This window comes from Ambystoma mexicanum, chromosome 7q (assembly GCF_040938575.1).
Source record: "Ambystoma mexicanum isolate Mex_15411 chromosome 7q, UKY_AmexF1_1, whole genome shotgun sequence".
Lineage (NCBI taxonomy): Eukaryota > Metazoa > Chordata > Amphibia > Caudata > Ambystomatidae > Ambystoma > Ambystoma mexicanum.
This window is the reverse complement of record NC_090941.1, coordinates 692141868-692156252: the sequence shown is the minus strand read 5'-3', so window position 1 is coordinate 692156252 and position 14385 is coordinate 692141868. Positions and strand designations below refer to the sequence as shown.

At 45.5% G+C, this 14385-nt stretch overlaps 1 protein-coding gene across 5 annotated transcripts in view; it reads left to right on the top strand.

Annotated features, from left to right (window-relative positions):
* The window catches only part of SGCG (sarcoglycan gamma), a 1266244-nt gene that overhangs the window by 543267 nt on the left and 708592 nt on the right, over window positions 1-14385 (top strand). For 3 of the 5 annotated variants that reach the window (XM_069639252.1, XM_069639248.1, XM_069639251.1), the window contains one exon: window positions 9154-9351. In XM_069639252.1, the coding sequence (XP_069495353.1) occupies window positions 9157-9351 (195 nt within the window). In that variant the 5' untranslated portion in view covers window positions 9154-9156. Of the gene's footprint in view, window positions 1-5300; window positions 5721-9153; window positions 9352-14385 lie in introns of those variants that run through there. The other 2 variants (XM_069639250.1, XM_069639249.1) reach the window with 2 other exon arrangements.

Here is a 14385-nt window from a genome sequence, read left to right as displayed (position 1 = left end):
AACGACATCAGCCATTAGGTAGACGTTGTGGTCACTGGTTGGGTGATTCTAAGACTGCAGTGTTAAACTGAACCAAATAAGCCAGTTTCACTGCTTCTGCAATAATTCTTACCCAGAGTGAACTATGGTAGTAAAAGGCATTGCTTTGCCAAAGCAACCCATTTTATATCGTTAATATGCCTTTCTTCTCTTGTTCAACCCTCTCTGTATATTTTATAGAGCTACCTTTTCTCCAATTACCATTATTTGTTAATCTGTTTGTAGATTTCACCATCAAGACCATTGCTCGTATTTTTGGCCACCTGCATTTTCTTAAGTTTTCATTGTACTTTTTATAGTAGTATGACATCAACCGATACAATTAACACATGATGCTATTCAATACAAATCGAGGCAGATTCTCAAAAAGAAACATTACACGGGGATTTAGTTTACACCAACGTTAGAGATACAATCTACACATAAGTAAAATGCACTTGACTAAAAAAAGAAAGTAAAGGTTCACATTTCTCATATTCCCCAGAATCTTTGCATATTGGCACATGTGGCCTCATATGATATATTTGGTTTCTGAGGAATATGAATAATTTGCACTTCTATGTCCTTTTGTGAATCCGGTGTATATTGCCTCTCTCTATATATGAAAGGGAGATGTGTGGATATGTTTGTGTCTATTGACTATTTGACTAGGCCTGATGCTGTTTTCCCTGTTCCTAATCACTGTACATCCCATTATTCTGTTCCTTGTTTGTCTGCATGGAACTTAAATAATCGTATCTATCCTCCTTGTTCCTCTTATTCCAGCTCTATTGATCTAGCTCTTTGGAATGTTTGTTTGCTGTGTAACAAATCTGATTCAGTTCCTGACATTTTTCTTCGTATTAACCTTCATAATTTCAACTCTGTGCTTTTAATACTCCCTTATGTGTTTAATCTCGTATTTCTGCTCTCTCTGCTGACGATGCTGCAACTTCTCTCTATTCCTCTCATTCTTCTTATCTTGATATTCTTTATCCAGCCTCTTCCTTCTCTCACTCAACCCTGGCTCTTTTCTCATCTCTGCTCAATGTGGGGAGTTCATTGCCTCGAGTGTCGTTAGTGCAAATCTCTCTCCAAATCTGATTCCTTGTCTTTCTCATCCTATCATTCTCTTCATGAGGCTCTTCTTGCAAATAAACGTCCGTATTACTCGGACCTTGTTCATGCTCAGTCTGCACAACCTATGCATCTATTTCAGTCTCTGTCTTGCTTATTCACACCTCCACTCCTTATCATTCATTCCATTCTACTCTTACTGCTCCTGATCTTGTAACTTATTATTCTTCTAATGTTGCTTCTCTTCATGCTGCTATTGTTCTGTCAAACTTTTCTTCCCCTACCTTGGTAATCTCTTCTTTTTCCCTCATTACTAATTTGGAGACCTCTTCTCTTCTAAGTCGCTCCCATCTCATAGGTTCACCCTCTGATCCTATTCCCTCTTCTTTAATAACCAAAGTTTACCCTTCTCTTGTTTCCTACCTTACCACTCTTCTTAATACCTGTCTTCTCACCTCGATTTTACCCACTTGCTTTAAGCATGCTTCTATTCTTCATATTCTCAAGAAACCATCTCTTGACCGTTCACTTCTTTCTGATTTCCATCCAACCTCACTTCTCCTCTACCTTTCTAAATTGCTGGAATGACTGGTCTATGCCCAGGTTTCTACTTTTGTTAATGATAACTCCATTCTTTCTTCTCTCCAGTCTGGATTCCGTCCTTGGCACTCAAATGAAACTGCTCTTTTCTCTGTATGTGATTCTCTGCTCTCTGTCTGTTACACCAAACACTCTTCTCTTCTGATACTTTTGGACCTGTCCGCTGCATTCAACACTGTTGATCACACTCTGCTCTTATTTTCTCTGTCTTCTTTTGGGTTTGCTGACTCTGTTGATTTTGCTCTTATCTCTCTAACAGTACTTACTTTGTCTCCTGGGCTGGTTCTTGATCCACAATGTTTCCTCTCCTTCATGATGTTCCCCAAGGTTCTGTTATTGGCCCCTTTCCTTTCTCTCTTTACACTTCTCTTGATATGATATGTCATTCATAAGGCGCTTGTACACAAGTGTTTCTTGCTACAACTATCTTGTCCTTTCGGATTTTGCACCACTTTTATGCTGACGACACACAACTGTTCCTCTCCTTCTCTTCGTTTACTTCAGCTTTTCATGATAACTTAACTTCCTGTCTGCTTGCAGTCAAGTCGTGAATGTCAGACCACTTTGTTGACCTGAACTCTTCTAAAACTGATGTATGCCCTGTTCTTCCCTGACACCACTATTCCCCCTTCCCCTCCCACCCCTGTCTTTTTTCCTCCTTCGTTCTTATCTCCTTCTAGAACTGCCCGTAATCTCGACCCTTACCTTGGCACAGAGCTTTCCTTTTCTCATCACATTTCCATTACCTCTCGTTCTTGTCGCTTTCATCTCTTTAATATTCACAAAGCTCATCCTTTTCTGACCTTTGAGCAACCAAACTCCTTATCTCATCTCTCATTTTTTCTCACCTCTTTTATTGTTCCACTATTCTCTTTCGTCGTCCTCTCTCTCACCTGGTCTCACTTAAGTCTGTCTTCAAGGCTTTTATTTGCCTACTCTACCAGCTATCCGCTTGTGATTCCATTTCTCAATTACCTTCTTCGCTTGTCTGGTTTTCCTTCTCCTCTCGGCTCAAATTTAATTTTCTTTGGATTGTGTTTAAATGGCCTTGCTTCAAGATATTTGTCATCTTTAGTATTTTTTAAATCCCCTACTCGTCCCCTTCGTTCTCAATCGCAATTTCTACTATTCGTCCCTCTCCCACCATGTGCCTAATTCTGATTGTGTTCCTTCTCCCTTCCACCCCGCTTCACTGGAACTCTCTCCCCTTCCACCTTCGTTCTACTATGTCCTATTCTTTGTTCCGTACCGCCACATCATTTTCATTTAGGAAATTCTTCACTAATACGACACTATCAATCTAATGTTTGTGATTTGGTAATGCTAATGGTAAGTGGTCTTATATAACGCCCCTCTGGCAATAATTTTGGCCTCAGTGTGCATGGCCATATAAGAAAGGTGATCAGGGTGTGTTAGTCTGATTGCAGAAAGGCAGATGTGGAATCCTGTTTTGTCAATGGATGCAGGTGGGAAATACCTGTTACTTGTGTGCCAATATCAAAATCTCAGTGTTCTTAGGGATCAGCATGGACGGGGGCAAGCTACACATTTGGGCAGCTCTCAGGTTGTCAAGCGTTGATGGGGAAAATGCTGTTGATAGGGTCTGAGTCTGTGTTATGGGCACCTGGGCTGGTTGGTCGACGGAAGGGGTGAAGGAAGTGTCTGATTGCTTGATTTTAGTAGTGAGGAGTTATTTGGGGGATGGGAGGGGTGACTGGTAGGGGTGTGGGGGAGTATAGATGTGTTGCTTCCTGGCTCTTGGGTGTAGGTTTCACTGAGAGGTCCAGTTGCAGAACAGTGTCATGCAGCAGGGGATCCCTGAATCAAATTGATGCACAGATGTCAGTGTGAAGAGGTTCACAATTGCTTGTAGTAATAGTTCAGAGAATCTGAAGTGAGAGTCAGATCACTTTGGCATCTGCAGGATGGACTTTTTATGGCATATTCTCCTGCAAATCCACACCACAAAGATACGGACCAGTGAAATTGTGTAGGCATACTGACACCCTAGGGAAGGAGCTCTTTACAGGATCTAGTAATTAAACCAGCCAACAAAGAGGGAGGCTTGACTATCCAGAATAACGAACGACAGAGGCGTTGCTGGGGGAGGTCTGAGGGGAGTATAGCTCTGGGTCTTTTGGTTGTAGCCATGGATAGAAGCTCAAGGGCTACAACCAAAAGACTATAGCTAGCCCCGAGTCCTGCCGGTCCCGACATTAGCTTAGCCCCTGATCTTTTCCACACCTAACAACACCCCTGACGAACGATATGAAGCAATGGTGTCTTGTCCCCTCTTGATCAGCGTTATTACAAAGAATTGAGTGGATTCCCCGTACCTAACAACCCTCTTATTCTCATTGCACTGAAATGCTGCACAGCAGAAAGAAAACGGTGTTTGTCTTTCTTTCCACATATCCTGCCCCCTCAGAGATCCTAAGCCCCCACCCAACACCACCCACATGGACAAGGAAATGTTTTTCCCTAGAGACAGCTCTAGGTATGGAGTCTTCCTGCTAAGATGGGACAGTCAAGGACAGATTTGTTGTGATTGTCCAATAACCTGGTCCGCGTGTAGTGTGTCCCTGTGCCCCTGTTGAATTCATAGGTTTAGATACACCCAGTAGACTAACTGCCGCACGCCTAACGTCTGTTGGATGTGGGGGGAATATAGAAAATCTTTTTCGGGTATTTTCTCTATATCTGCTTTGACCAGTGGGAGTGCCTACAACTAGCAAACATATATGGTCACAGTGCAGCCCATTTAGCAAACTCTTCCAAGGAGCACCGTGCTCGCCTTGGAAGCAAGACGACACGGGGCCACACAGATTCGATCCCTCGGTCTGCGCTTAGAAACCTCTGGGTATTAAGCGCGTTATAAATAACCTATCATATCATATATCATATCATATCACGGGTCCATGCATTGCTATTCCTACAACTTGGTTCTGTAACGTTTGGCTCTTTAGGTGTTTTGGACTATAACTTCAGTCAACCTAGCCAGTATAGTCAATGGTGAGGGATCATGGGAGTTGTAGTTCAACACTCCTGAAGAGCCACAGGTTGCATATACCTGTCCTCGGAACAGTAGGAGAACGTTTCCAGCCACACTGGATACTAATATACAAATATGTGTATGTCCTTCCCGAATCACGTGCCAGCATTTACACAATATTAAGCATTTTGATGTTCCTTGAAATGGTCATGCTCGCCATCAACATATTGGGATATATGTTCTGTGATGTAACGGCCACTTCCCTTTCTGCTGTATCTGTTACCATAAACACCCGCTTTTAAAATTGAATATTGAAAAGCTTGAAATGCATGTGGCTGGACTCTTGGCAGAGAGAGGCATTCACGTGGGAATGGAATAGGGGAAAGGCTGGGCAGTCGGATCCGATGCACGGTGGAATCCTACAGCGCACGGCGCGGGCTGCAGAGGGAAGCCCGCTGGAGGCAGCAGAGGAGCCCCCTGCTTGTCACCGGCAGGGGCTGCTCGGCGGGAAAGTCTGTCACGGGCATTCCTAGCAGGTTAGCGGCATCCGGCAGCTGAGCGCGGCGGCTGTAATTTAATCACGTCGGAGAATTCGTGTGTGCGCTGCTGAGCCAGTAAATGAATTCCCGCGAGCTCACGCACAACCAGGAATGAGAGCGTGTGTGAAGCGCGGCTTTTATTCAATTAAATCCTCGTGCAGCAGCAGCAGCAGCTCCAGTCTCCGAATGTGATATCGTGCAAAATGGAGCCACCGTCCTGCGCGGGAACACAATGGACACACAGTCCTCGAGGGCGCTGCGTGGACGCGGGGAGCCGGCTTCCTTTCTCAAATTAGCGGGGTCTTTCCTGCTCGGTTCCTCGGCGCCGCTGAAACAGATGTTGCCCAGTGTTGTTTTGGATAAACGGCGCCAGCTGTTGGACTCTGCTGCGCTTGGTTCGCGCGCAAGCTGCTATGTGTGCGCGCAGTTGTTTATTCTGAAACCGCGAAGTGGATTTTGGTGACATTTCGCCTGTTTTGAAGGACCATTATCTGGTAAGAAGCTCCTATGCCTAGAGTGTGTCTCCCCAAAGGTGTGTTGGGAACTTTCGGGTGGGGTGGAGAGGATGCGAGTGGCTCCTGCACTTGACTTCTCCCAGTTCATGGAATGCTTCATAGCCGCCCAGAGCAAGTTTAGGGGCACGCTTTGCTTTGAGATGTATCATGATTTTCTCACGTGTGTTCTCTATCCCACATTGAAGGTTTGGGTACGCAGCGTACGCTGCAGAAAAGAAGGCACGCGCACGGTGTAACCGGGGATACCAACAGCATATCCAACAGGCTTACTTGTTCTGATGGAAACTTTTTTTTTTTTTTTTACCAACAGAACAAGCAAACAGAATATGGTGCATTGTGATTTTTCGCTGATTTAGTAGTATTGTGTGATAACCCTCTAAAAAGCGCACCGGCTGAGGTCCCTGGCGTGCAATGGGCGGGTCTCATTAAAGACTAATCGTCTCTCCTTTGTGGCTTTATTTGTAGGTATGAGTTTATGGTATGAGACAGACAGGGGGAAGCACCCATACATCTGCTTCATTTAAGCACTAGATGGAGCACGTTATGTCTTGTTGAGATTGTGTGAAAGAACAACTCTCTTAGTGCATTGACATTGAATACACTGTCGAGTGTTACATGTGTGCCTGGTGTAGCGGCAAATAAACACGTGCGCGTCTCTCTGTCCCTGTCTTTCTCCTAGTCCCAGTCTGGCTGGACTCTATGACTAGCCTCCACACTCAGTTTGTCCAGCTCGTTCACTTGCTCTCCCTGCCCATCGCCCTCCTCTTCCGTGGCCCCCTTTCTCTCCCACTTTCAGTGTTCAGCCTTCTCTGCTCCCTCCTTTGCTCTCTCTCTCCTATACTTCTCTTCCCTTCTGTCTATCTCTCTTGACCTAATTTCCGCTTTCGCCCCCATTCTCTCATGATTTCTCTCTTCTTTGGCTATCTTTCTCTCCCTACCGTTTTCTTTATCTCCCTTACTCGTGTGTTCTCTCCTTTTAGATTTCTTCTCCTCACGCCATCTCTCTCATCTTCCACGCCCCACCCCTCAGTCTGCATTGCTCTCTCTCTCCTGTCCTACCAATTCTCTCTGTCTCTCCCTCTCTCTATCTACCTATCTATCTTTCTATCTATCTGTCTCTCTATCGATCTATCTCTCTCTCTCTCTCTTTCTATCTCTCTATCCCTCTCTATCTCTATCTATCTCTCTATCTATATCTATCTATCTATCTATCTATCTATCTATCTATCTATCTATCTATCTATCTATCTCTATCTATCTCTCTATCTCTATCTATCTATCTATATCTATCTACCTATCTCTCTATCTATCTCTATCTCTCTGTCTATCTATTCTATCTATCTATCTATCTATCTATCTATCTATCTATCTATCTCTCTCTATCTATCTCTCTCTCTCTATCCCTCTATCTATCTCTCTATCTCTCTCTATCTATCTCGGCTTTTCTCTGTCACACCCCTCCCTCTATACATCTCTTTCTTCATCGTTGTCCCTCTTTCTCCCTTCATCTGCCCCCCTCTTTCACTCCCTCAATATCTCCCAGATGCTCTAACCTCTTTTTTTCTCCCACTCCCTATCTCTCTCCTAACTTGCTGACCCTAGAACCCTCGCCCTCTCTCCCTCTGCCCATCCTTCGTTTCCACCGTTTCCTCCCACCACCTGTTTCCTCCTCGCCACTGTTTCACTTTGTCTGGCTAGCTGCCTGTCTCTCTCCCTCTCATCCTCTCCCACTCTCCACTTCTCCCCTCTTCCCTTCACTCTCTCTCTTTCTATCTCCCACCACACACACACGCGTTATCGCGCACTCCCCCAAAGCATGGAGCTTACTGTCGGATTTGAACCTACTTCTTTTCTCACATTTCCATCATGGCATTGCAAATCATTTTCGGAAACGTTTCCAAAGGAATAACCGAAGTGTGTTAGATTCTTTGAAAGAAGGTGACGCCTCTGGGCACCAAGTCGCGTCTTTCTCCTCTTAGTAAGAAGCACAGTGTTATTAGGACGTGTAACACACCGACACCTGCGATCACTTGCATACTCCAGGCGCGAGGCACTTCGCAAATGAAATATGAACGTCCACAATGCGAGTGGGATATCTGAGTGGTTAAGAAAGTAGTAAGATCCTCTCGCGCTGCCGTGAGTATCGGACCTTCTGCGCTTTCTCAGCGATAGAAGCTTAAAAAAAGCAGCAGATTTGCAAAGACTACCCCGGTGAAACATTTATAATGATTTCTACTGAATCCAAGTTAAATGTCTCGATGTTTTAGCGTGTAACGTGCTGCAGGCCTCAAGTGGGCGCGCGCGAGGTGACTCGGGTGTCGTCTACAGCTTTCGCCTCCAGCAGTGGGCTGCACATCACCAGTTGAAAACATAGGATGTAGGTTTTATTTAACAATGTCTCTCTGCTGAAACCAAACGACTCCATGAGGCAATACAACATGCAATGACTATATAACTGGAAGACAATGACATCTCTGTACAATTCAGTAGATGTAAACATGCCAGTGACTGTATCTAGTAGAAACCGAGTGTAACTGGTTGATGGAAAGTTCATTTGGGACAGTCCTGTGGTATTTGGTGCCCTTGGAGGCCGACTGGCCATGCCGAAAGCAGGGCAACCTGATGAGGAGGTGAACCTGCGCAACTTGTTCCATGTTAGTCAAAATTCTCTCGGGGAAAATTCATGTTTTTGTTTGTACTATCAGGTGGCGTTCAAGTGCCACCTATAAGTCTGTTGCATTGGAGTGGGGGGTGGGGAGTTGATGACATGTGAGAAGGTACACACAGCTTGTGGGAGTTGCTTGGTTATTTACCCACCCATTGACTGCCCATGACCATGCAAATCCCTATGGCCATTGTCAACTCCCTGTACAAAAATACATCCCACTGGGATCTCTTTGAGCTCTCTCTATCAACTAGTAAAATCAATCTTTAGGCTGCTAGGGGTTTTCTAAGCAGTCTACTGAGCGTTAATGGCTTAATTGCAGATGTAAATGGCTACTGGTGTAATACACACTTCTTAACAAAGTGAGCCTCCAGCCAATTGAATTATATCTCTGACTTGCACTGAAGTTCTGTTAAAAGCAAGCAAGTGCAAAGCCAACAGTTATGACTTGAGGTATTGCATAGGCATTTGGCTGGTACTGCCATCATAGGCCCAGCTAATGTTACGATTGTCCAGCCGTTGCGATCGTATGGCCAGATACATCAGTACCTGGCAAATGCCTGCCCCATACCTACACAATATCTCAAGATGTTGGATTTGCCAATGCTCGTTGCGTTAATGGCACTATGTGAGCATTTTGCATTTGTGTTCTTCTCTTTTATGTGTGCAAAGGGCAATGACATCTGGTTCAGTTCTTCTCTTGCTGATGTGTCAGTTACCTAAGGGTTGCTTTCTCATCCTTAACAGCAGATGGTCCGCGAACAATACACCACAACGACACAAGGCACTAGCCTGGAGAGACCAGAAAACCAGTATGTGTACAAAATCGGCATTTACGGATGGAGGAAGCGATGCCTCTACCTCTTCGTTCTCCTCCTGCTTGTCATCCTGGTGGTGAACTTGGCTCTCACCATCTGGATCCTTAAAGTCATGTGGTTTTCTCCGGTAAGTGGCCTCGTTGGTGCACCATTTCCGTGTTACTGTGTAATGATGTCATTTCATAGGCAGACTGTGCTATCACTTCTTGTATTTAGTGGCAGCTTCTCTTCATGTAACAGCCATGTCTTTCTGGTTCATTATGTTTAATTGCATTTTAGCTGGAAACACTCCGTCTGTGTTAATCTTTGAAAATGGGCCTCTTTCCCACAGTCCTCCCCACACCCCCACTTCATGTTCCGTATTTCTCTTTTTGTGTACACGCGCTTACACACACTCCTACTATGAAAACAGAGGTAGCATATCTGTGATAAGTAATAGTTACGTTCGCTGTCCCCTTGGGATGACCGTTTTTGAGATTATAATCACTTTTGGTGCAGTTCAAAGATTAAACATAGTTGGATGCAAACATTTGTAAATAAGGTGGGTGGCAGTGGTGGTCCCGTGTCATTTGGATGCAGGTTATCTGAAGCAGGCTAGAGCAATGAGAACTTCATGAATTCTACACATCCCTAATACCAAATGTCACTATTGCGTTCCAGAATATTTTCAATCTTTCATTGTGCTTGCCTTGCTATGTTCCCTCCCTGCTTCCTATGCGATTCTCCCTGTCCTGACATAGTGTTCACATATTGTATCTAGGCAGTTTTCTAGGCGCTGTTCACATATTATATCTACAGTTTTTTCCTAGGTGCTGTTCACATATTGTATCTAGACAGATTTGTAGGCACTGTTCTTGTATTGCAACTACAGTTTTTCTAGGTGCTGTACTTGCATCACATCTTGAAATGTTTCTAGGCGCTGTTCACATATTGTATGTAGATATTTATAGGCACTGTTCTTGCATTGCATCTTTACAGTTTTTATAGGCAATGTTCTTGTATTGCATCTAGACAGTTTTCTAGGTGCTGTTCACATATTGTATCTGAACAGATTAATAGGCACTGCTCTCCATTGTATTTAGACAGTTTTTCTAGGCGCTGTTCTTGTATTGCATATACACAGTTGTTTTAGTCCATGTTCTTGTATTACATCTGGACAGTTTTCCTACGCGCTATTCTTGTATTGCATCTACACAGTTTTTCTAGGCGCTGTTATTGTATTGCATCTGGATAGTTTTTCTAGGCGCTTTTCTCTGTTGTATCTAGACAGATTTCTAGGCACTGCTCTTGTATTGCATCTGTACAGTGTCGAGGCCATATTCATGGTTTAAATCTTGACACCTATAGTAAACACTGAACGTTATCCCATCAACCTCAACACCATCTCCTCTCTACTCCTAGGCCACTCTTCTCTCCCCTACACCCCACACTGCCCAGGTCAGAGCTGCACAATGGCGCACCAAAAACATTAACCTTTCCTAACCACTTTGCCTCCTATTCCTCCATCCCCTCCTCTCTCATATCTGCACTCCTCTCTTCCCCACACTCCACCCAACGATCCTCCCCATCCAAATCTCCCCTTATCCTTATCCTTCCCCTTATGCTTCCCAACCCTCAGCCCCTTCCCATGAGCACCTCACACCCCCCAGAATAGACTGGCACACTGGCACTTTGAAAACAAAAACACCATACCTATCTGCAACACTCCCTCCCCTCTTCCAACTTCTGATGCCCCTTTCCCCAAAAACACCTACACAGACCCCCCTCAGGTCTTCACCCATCATCTCCCACCTCTTGACCCCTTTGTTACTTACAAACCCCCCAAGCCTCCCTAACTATCACTTCCGTTCCAAAGCAGCCATGGGCAACACCCCATCTTCAACAGTCCCTCCTATGCTCACTCACACCCCTTTGGTCCCCAGACGTCTACCAAAACACACACATCGCACCCACCGCACGACATCGCACCTTCAGTCATCTCCCCAGCTCCTCCCAGATTCTCACCATACACCCGCCATTACTCCACCCAGCCCTTTCCCATCCCCACCCTGCCCAAACCCTCTTCTCCTCCCCTACCAAACACCCAACTCCTGCCAGCCCACATCTTTCCCCTCCTCCACCTCTCAGATCTCCACCTCACCCTTCTCCTCTCACCTACCACCTCAACTCACCCTCTCCACCATCTCCCCTCAAGTCTTTCTCACTCCCATCTCTCCACCCAATCTTAAACAGACCTTCCACCCCATCACCTCTCCCCGCCATCCATCTCGGCAGCCCCCTCTATCACCTCCTTTCTGAACCTCATACATAACCCTCACCTGATCTCCTGCATCCTCATCAGTGCTAGATCTGTCTCCAAAAACAAACACAGCATCGTTAAACTCATCTCTAATGAAAACCCAGACATCTTCTTCATCACGTAGACCTGGTTCTCTGATGACTATGAACCCATCCCATCTCGGCCACTCCCTGATCCTGCACAATAGGGCTAGCTATCCTCTGCAAACAACACCTTTCAGTCCTCCTAGTAGAGAAATCACCCTGCAACACTGAATGCAAATCTCTTCTAGTAAGAATTCAACTCTCCCCCTCCTCCACTGACAGCTTCTTTCTCCGATACAGAACTCCTAGCTACAATAGGTACTTTGGCAGACTCCCTCATTGACTCCGTATCAGCCATCCTAATATGACACCCTTCCGTCACCTTATTAGGAGACTTCAACATCTGGTTTGATGGGCCAACCAACCCTATGACCTCCTCGCTCACTGATAACTTGGAAGCCCTCAATTTATATCACACCCGACTCACACAGCAGGACACACCTTTGACACCTTATTCAGCTCCTCTGACCTGATCTCCACCCAGCCTACCCAACCATTAATCTGGACTGACCACTCCAATATTTTCTTCTCCCAATTAACCTCCTCCCGCAACCCTCATTGTCCCGCCAGCCCCCCACCTCTACTGCTCCCTCTCCTGCTCCCCGCTCAAACTAAATTATAAACCCAGAACTGACTAATTCCCTTCATATATCTCTCCCAACACTCTCACTCAATGAAGGACCTCTCTCCATTAACACGTTCGATCATTGGCTCTCCAGCACCCTGCACCCTCTCACACCAGCAAGATGCACCCCTAAGAGATCATGCCCCAATCCCAAGTGGTATACAAACTCTCTCAAAGCCCTTAAAACTCTCAAACATTGCCTTGGGAGGACTTGAAGTACTGACCCCATGCTTAAAAACAAATCCTCCTATGCTAGACTGACCAGAGCCTACTGAACTTTTGACAGCCAAAAGAACCTTCCATGGAATCAAAATCTCAAACAACAGTAACCCCAGCAAGGAACTCCACAGGACCAACACAGAATTCAATGCTCCTGGCTGCTCAAATCCCCCACTCCCAATCACGCTGAGATGCACTGTCTGACAGCTTTCATAACATCACTATTCAGTCCATGATCTACAAACTAGAATTGTCCTGTCCTCCCTCTTCTCCTTCGCTGCCTAGCTGCCCTGCCCAGTCTACTGATCCTAACCTCCCCTTCCATTTCCCATGGCGATTTCTTGCACCTTCTAGCAAAAAGCTGCCCATATGGCTCTCCTGAAGATCCCCACCCCTCGCTTCTTAAGAACATCCTATCCACCACTGGTGCTGGCAGTATGGCACAATCTATAATGAACACTCTTTCTTCTGGCAAGCCCCCCTTGACTCCTAATACACCTTCTTCAACATTGAATAATCTGTGACTCCTGTCTCCTCCTCGGTAAAAACACTGGGAGACCACCTTAATGCCACTCTCTCACTAACGTGACAAGTCAATGCCTTCTCCTCTGCGGCTGCTTACTCTACACAGCTACTCAATGCTGCCAGGCAGTTCCCATCGATTTTAGTATTACCCAGAGTAAAATCTATTACATCTGCCAGGAAATCATCAAAGCTGTCAACTGTAAACATCTCATATTGCCATTCTAATGAGGATAAACCAAGACGGGTAGCCAAGGTTTTCTTAACTGGTAGCACCAAGCCCATTCTGTTCCCTGCAGTATTAACAATGAACAATTAAGTCAAGAGGGCCACTCACAACAGGACATTAGTGAAAGCTCAAATTCTGTACGTGACATACAATGGTCACTATATTCAGTGTGAAGAATCTTTATTGACTCGCACTTATCAAAGAGCCATTTCGCCACAGAGATGTAATTTATCGTGTAGGAAGAAGGTCCATTATGCAAGGTACTTTAGCTCAGTTTATCCCCATTAATGGCTCCATTCAACATAATGGGCCTCATTACACGGAAGGCGGTAATCCAGGGTGCTATTAGCACCCTGGACCATGCCGGTAAATTACCGGCACCGCCTTGGCGGAAAGGGGATTTACCGCCCCATTCCAAGGTTGGAGGGGCGGTAAATCCCCTTTCCGCCATTGCCCTTCCCCATTCCCATTTCTGCCCCATAGGGCTCTATGGGAATGGGGAAGGCGCTAATTACGGCACCGCAATTTTGCGGTGCCGTAATTAGCTCCGAGGTCCCTTAGCGGGTTGGTACTTAACGCCTGCAAGAAGCAGGCGTTAATTCCTCCAACCCGCAAAGGGACCTCGTAGTACGGCGGTAAGGGTTAACGGTCACCGTTGCCATTAACGGTGACCGTTAACCCTTACCGCCGTCCGTGTAATGAGGCCCAATGAGTCCTAACCTGTTTAGGCTCCTTAACTAGCACCATCCATGATACTGCTTGGCAAACATTTTCTCCAGATCCGGAATCATATTTTCCTCCAATACTATAGGACTCATTACAAGTTTGCCGGTCCGGAAGCATTATTTGAAGATTCAGCTCCTCTCAATCCTTTTAACACAATATACACTCAGTTAACTGGCTTCAACGCACCATCTACTCTCGTTTGCCAGGTGTGAGAGCCAGTATCACTTTCTGTGAGTCATTTACAGGCTGCCTAGGAGTTCAATATACCTATGAGAAGCCAGGTTGAGGATTTAACCCTTAGGTTTTCTTATATATAACATTCCGTTTGCCTTAGGCTTGAGGGCAACACAATGTTGATGATGTGGCTGGCCACTGATAAACACCCACCTCTTCACTTGTGGTCAAGGTGCTCTGTATTATCACATTTCTCTTACCATTATTCATCTGAGTCTCAGATT